General features: G+C 43.1%; 1 protein-coding gene across 2 annotated transcripts in view; it reads right to left on the bottom strand.

The window, feature by feature from the left end:
• RASSF9 (Ras association (RalGDS/AF-6) domain family (N-terminal) member 9) overlaps nt 1–1,208 on the bottom strand; it is a 27,979-nt gene extending 26,771 nt beyond the window's left edge. Inside the window, exon 1 of one of the 2 annotated variants that reach the window (XM_014964317.1) lies at nt 507–1,208. In XM_014964317.1, the coding sequence (XP_014819803.1) occupies nt 507–553 (47 nt within the window). In that variant the 5' untranslated portion in view covers nt 554–1,208. Of the gene's footprint in view, nt 1–160; nt 393–506 lie in introns of those variants that run through there. The other variant, XM_014964318.1, reaches the window with a different exon arrangement.
• Nucleotides 1,209–5,814: the final 4,606 nt, after the last annotated feature.

Below are 5,814 nucleotides of genomic sequence, written 5' to 3'. Positions count from 1 at the left end.
CCCCCCCCGGGAAAAGCCGGGGTTTTTTTTCCCCGGGGGGGGGGGGGGCCCCAGGCCCCCCCCCCCCCCCCCCCCGCCCCGTCCGTCGGCACTTGTGGCCGCAGGCAGGACCAGCACGGCGGGACCCCAGCCTTTCCTCCCGCCCCCGGCCGAGTCTCACCTTGCTGACACGGGGGGCTTCCGATGTTCGCCTTGGGTTAGGCAGGGGAGGTTCAAAGTCAGGAAAAGCTATCTTCCCCTCCCTGAAAACATTGCCCGGGAGAGAAGAGAGGAGAAACTGGTCCAGGGGGAGAAGGGGGGCGAGGAGCGGACCTTCCCTCCGCACACGTCGAGCCGCTCCCTCCGGCCCGACTCCCACCAGCAGGTGAGCCCCGAAGTTCGAGCTCCCGGCGGCGGCGTGGGGCCAGAGCAGCACATCCCTCCCCCAGAAACAAACAAAAAAAAAGCATAAAAGAAATCCATCCCATATCGCCCTCCCTTTTCCTCCACGTACCCGTGCGCTTTACCTGTTTTTATGCCGGGTTTTTAATAAATTCCTTCCAAAGGGAGCCATGATCCCAGCGGCAGAAGCATAACATCAGCGATCCCCAAACAATTCAAGGGTGTTCCCTTCTCCCCTATTTTTTTCCCTGAGCGCCTTCCAGCTTGTTAATAGTCACTGAGCGTAGCGATGAGCTGGAAGTTGTGCAATTTACTGCTAACTTTGAACTCCAGCTTGTTGCTGCTGCTGCTGCTGCACCTTTGGAGTCCTGCCCAGCTGCAAACTTGAAGGAGGCGTTTAGGAGCAGGAAAAAGAAAGGAGGGGGGAGAAACGCGCACTTGCTCTTGTGATGTGAAGTTATGCACAGAACTTGCTAAACTTTCAGCCTCTCGTCACCCTCAGGGCACCAGCCAGCAAATCAGAAAGAAGGGGTTTTGCTCCCTTCCGTAAAAAAGGGAACTCTGTAAAAAAAACACACAACAAAAGGACTGAAAAGTTTCCCCGGGAGGCTGTAGCCACTTCAGGTCAAGTCGTTCAGCTAAACACCGGCATTAATGAAGGGCAAGCAACAGTTGCCACACCAGTTCTCAGTGCATAATAACCTGCCTTTTCAGTACCTCTTTACAAGGTGTTGGACAAGTAGTGGGAAGATGAAGGGAAGAAGTCAGACCGCTGTGGCCCCTCTACCCTTCTTGGATATTTAAATAAACGAGCTATTTGCATGAAAGGCTTCGCAGACTAAAAGCACCTCCAAAAACCTCTTAAGCACGGCCTAGCAGAGAGAAGCGAGGCAGCAGGTCGAAAGGCTCAGTTCGTACAGTGATGTTGCAGGACCTTTTTTGTTATTATTTTAAGCTGGCTTTGCCAGAAGGGAAATGAACGTACACTACAGTTCCTGTTCTCTGAACCCCACTGGGAACAAGAGATTTGGAAAAAAGCTTCAAAAGGGAAAACTTTTTAAAGCTTCAGAAGGAAAAATACTTTTTTTTTTTTTTTTCCTCTCCAATTTGGAGCAGAGCGAAGGTGGAGCCCCAAAGGCTGATGCCGGTGAGTGAAGGTCCGGGGCCGGTGAGCAGGTGGGAAGCCCCCAGCACAGCCCTAGCCCACCCTAGCCCTCTACTGTCTACAGTTAATCTAACAGCTACATGTTACATGTATATGACTCCTTTTTTTCTTTTTTTCTTTTTCTTCTTTCTCACATATTACAGGGCAAATTCTTTACCTGGCTGCCAAAGGTGCAGCACAACAGGGAACTGTTAATCAGGGGGGGATGATTAAATAGGAGCCTACCAGAGTGAGGGCCTGTCTGAAAAAAACCCTTTTTCTAAAATTCCCCTTTCCTGCCTTGCTCAAGATAGTCACAGCAGCCTAAAGAAAACAAAGCAAAGGCCCATTCCATGGGTTACCTATTACTGGCAGCTCTCGGAATACCCCACATATTTTCAGGTCAGTCCCACGCCTCTAAATTCTCTGAGCCGTAACTACAAAGAGAGGGACTGGAGGCTCTTAAAAGCCTTGTTTGGGTAATCATCCAAATAACACAAAAATAGGGAAGCTGAAGTGAAACAACTTTCAGATTTCCCATCCTGCTACTAAGGTATATTTTCAGTACTCTGATTTTGGCATTATGAACATAAGCCCAAACACATTAAGGCCATATAAAACTTTCCTATTGCTCTGAATCAGGTTATATATACCACAAAGAGGGGATTTTCTTATATTTAAAAGACCAGGAAAATTTTCTATCCCTAAGAGGCATATTTGGCATAAAAATCAAATCAGTGTAGAATTTCCTAGAGAATAATTAATATTCAAACAACTTTTTTTTTTTTTTTGGCAGAGGTAAAATGAAATAGCTTTATCTACAGAATAATATTCACTTTTCTCTTCATTATGAAAATAAATGGGAACCTGACAATATTTGTAGCTGTTTTTATTACTTCTGAATAGTCATCTCACAACTTTAATATATTCAAATATTAAAATACAATGTAAGTTGTTCCTCTTCTACTAGCAAATGCAAAATAATTTTCAACCAAAGATATGTAATGTGGGAACTGAACTGGGTTCCTCTACACAGGTAGATCAAAATGCTTGTTACATTCACGTCTGTAGCTATGCAAAGAATTATAGGAAAGACTCCAGCATAATAAGCAGACATTTTCCCCACAGCTGAGGGAGAAGTTTATCCACTTTTACAATTAGGCTAAGCAAAACCAGGAAGAAAGTAACTGGGTGTATGATAAAGTCTTGCAAAGTAAAAAGGAAAGAATCCTAAGAACAAGGAACATTGCTTTTTGCTAAAAACGTGACCAAAGGACATTTAGTATACCATAAAGAAATTAATACACGGTGTATCACTTGGTGTTAATCTGTAGAACCCAAACAAAAGTATCATAGGGGGCAAAAAGGCTTACTGAGTTTATACAAACACATACACAAAAACATAAAAATACATGGATATATTTCCTTTAGTAACAGAAGAGACGTGAGTTTCCATTCCTCAGCACATAATCCAGTCTCTGAATACAGTAGCAATAAGAGCAAAACATTTCAGAGGGACAGATTATTTTTGTAGGCAGTGTTGACACAACAGTTCAGTTAGCTTGCCCTTAAACTTCCAAAGTGCCTCGAACTATCTGTATCTGTATGTACACGTCCTTAGTTTTCTTTAAACTCCAGCTCTGATCTTCCAGGAATACTGGGCCAACATTCCAGACCGGGGCCATGGTGCTTCCCAGCATGCCACATAACATAAAAAGTAACCACTGGTCAAGTCTTGAGCATGATCATCTTCTAATCATGCTTTCTTTATGCAAAAATCTAAAAAGCAAATAGCTAGTAATATCCCATTTTTCACCCATGAGCTGTTAAGGTCAGTCAAATTGTTTTCCAACGTATCTTCCCCATAGGAGAAGTAATGAATGAATGGCAGATATTTCAGTTTGCACAGATCATTTTTGAAAATACTCCATAAATACGTAAGTACTGACTTTGAGATCATTGGAAAGATGTGTCAACAATTCACTCTTGGTATTTAAAGGAGAAAGAAAGATAATTATAAACACTAGAGTATCACCTGCCACCTGGATAAGTTTACTGAACTATATATCTGGATGCAAACCTTGGGTGCTTGATCAGAAAGCTTAAGGTTCATAAACTGAAATGTTTCATTTGCTGTCTTCTAAAGCAGGTCACACTAGGCATTGTATACATCTCTTTGGCAAAAATACTTCAGCATAGCAATGTTTTAAAAGCCAGCTTTAAAACTCAGCGTTAATCATACCGGTCTATGAGTATAGCTTCAAATAAACTTATGTGCAAAAAGCAGTGGGTGTGCTACTGCTCTCTCTTTCCCTCTCTTACCCACCACTTGGTTCCAGTGCCTATCTCACACAGTCTCTGGGATTTCATCAGATCTGGTAAGATGACATAACTCATTCAAATTCCAAACCGGCAACAAAAGTTTGCTCCTTCTGTTTTGGGCTGATTGGTGAGGTGAGTTGACTAACCCTGGGATCAGACAAGATCAATGAGACAGTGTGATTTCCAGAGCTGATGCAAGGGAAGAGTTGCGCTACAAGCAGCGCTAAGAGAATGAAAGAGAGGAAGCAAAGTGAAAAGAGGACTTGGAAATAGGGGGAGGGAGCAAGACCTCCTCCTTTGGCTGCGTGGTAGGGCAGCTTGGCAGCTCTAATCTATTCTAAGAGTCGGTTTACATGAAATGACTTAATCTAATCTACTGTCTTGCTGTCCTTAAGAGTAGGGAAGTCTCATTCCTCTCCCACTGGCCACAGACTCCTGACTCTTTCCTTGTGCCAGGTCTGGTTGTCAACAGGCTTTGTGCTCACACCATTGAACTTTTTTAACTGGATGGAAACCTGACTTGACACAGAAAAGTGAATAAACAGCTTTTCTTTGGGCTAACTAGTTAAATTGGCTTATTGAGTTGTCAGACGACTGGCAGGGCTGGCATTGGAGGAGAGAAACAGGACCATGTGGCCAAGAGTGTGGGCAGAGAAATGTGGGAGGAAGACATCCCATCTGAGCAGCCCTGAGCAGCTGGATTGGCTCAGCCACGTTGTGCAACTTCAGTCTGGCTGCAGCCCTGAGCAGCTCAATGGAGGCAGCAATAGCTACCTTAGGAACAGGAAAAATTGCCAATTCCTTGCTCTAGGTGACCGTGTACAGGCTGCTTCTGGTAACTTGTCTCCCTCATTCTAAACCATCATCAATATTTATGCCTGCTTTAAGTGCAGCCAGGTATATGAATACACGACACTAGACTAAATGGTCCAATAGACTAAGAGGGAAAGGTCAGTGCTGGGACTATAAATAACTGGTTAAAAGGCAGGAAACTGGGTGATCCATCTTCAGAGGGGCTGTATGTGCTGCTCAACTTACTCACCTGAGATTTGCAAAAGGGACTCTGGTGGCTGATGATAAAGTGGCAGGTGAGGGTCATGGTGATGAGTGCAGAGTAATATACTGAGAAGAAAATCTAAACAAACCTTTAAATTAACTGTCACATCTCAGAAACATAATTTATTTGGGGCAGTTCATTCAAAGCCTTAGGTCAATGTTCTATACTGATAAAACCAAAACTAAACAGAGAAAAAAAAGAGAGTTAACAATTAATGAGAAAGGAATACACAATGAAGTGGAAAAGTTCATTATGCCACTATAAACATTCATTCTGAGTCTACATTTTGAATACTTCAGGTGCCCCATCTGAAAAAGGGAGAAGGGAAGGGAAGCAGCAAATAGCAGCAAGAGAGCTTTAATATACAGAATAGCTTAATATGTGAGGACAAATTTAGCAGAGAGCTAAGAGTCTTGAATCTGAAGAAAGGTGAATATCTGATTATTGGAAGAGAGGTCTGTAATAATCTATATCATGGAGAAAATAGATAGGAAACAGTTATTTCTCACAGTGTAAGTACAAAGGCCTACTGAAAGAAATAATCAGACAGCAAAGTTAAAATAAACACATGCACACAAATTTAAGTAAATTGCAGAAATGCCTTCTGACTGCAAATGTCAGAGAGAACAAAAGTATGAATAAGTCAAAAAAGAGATTAGGCAAAACCATGAACCATATGGCCAATAGAGGTCACAAAAATCACTAGCATTTTGGGTCTTTTATCGCCTTGGTCCAGCTGTTTCCGACACTTCTTTTCTTTTCCTTCCTTCCCCTACTAGCTCACTAGCTATTGGCATAGCCCTAAGTGCAGTAAACCTCATAGGTTACTTTTAACTTGCAGATTGGGTCCAGATGTAGCACCACCTCAGCTGCTGTGACTTCTGTAGAGGACTTTCATGTTAGGATTTTC

This window comes from Calidris pugnax, unplaced genomic scaffold (assembly GCF_001431845.1).
Source record: "Calidris pugnax isolate Ruff unplaced genomic scaffold, ASM143184v1 scaffold44, whole genome shotgun sequence".
NCBI lineage: Eukaryota > Metazoa > Chordata > Aves > Charadriiformes > Scolopacidae > Calidris > Calidris pugnax.
This window is presented reverse-complemented; position numbering and strand designations above follow the sequence as displayed.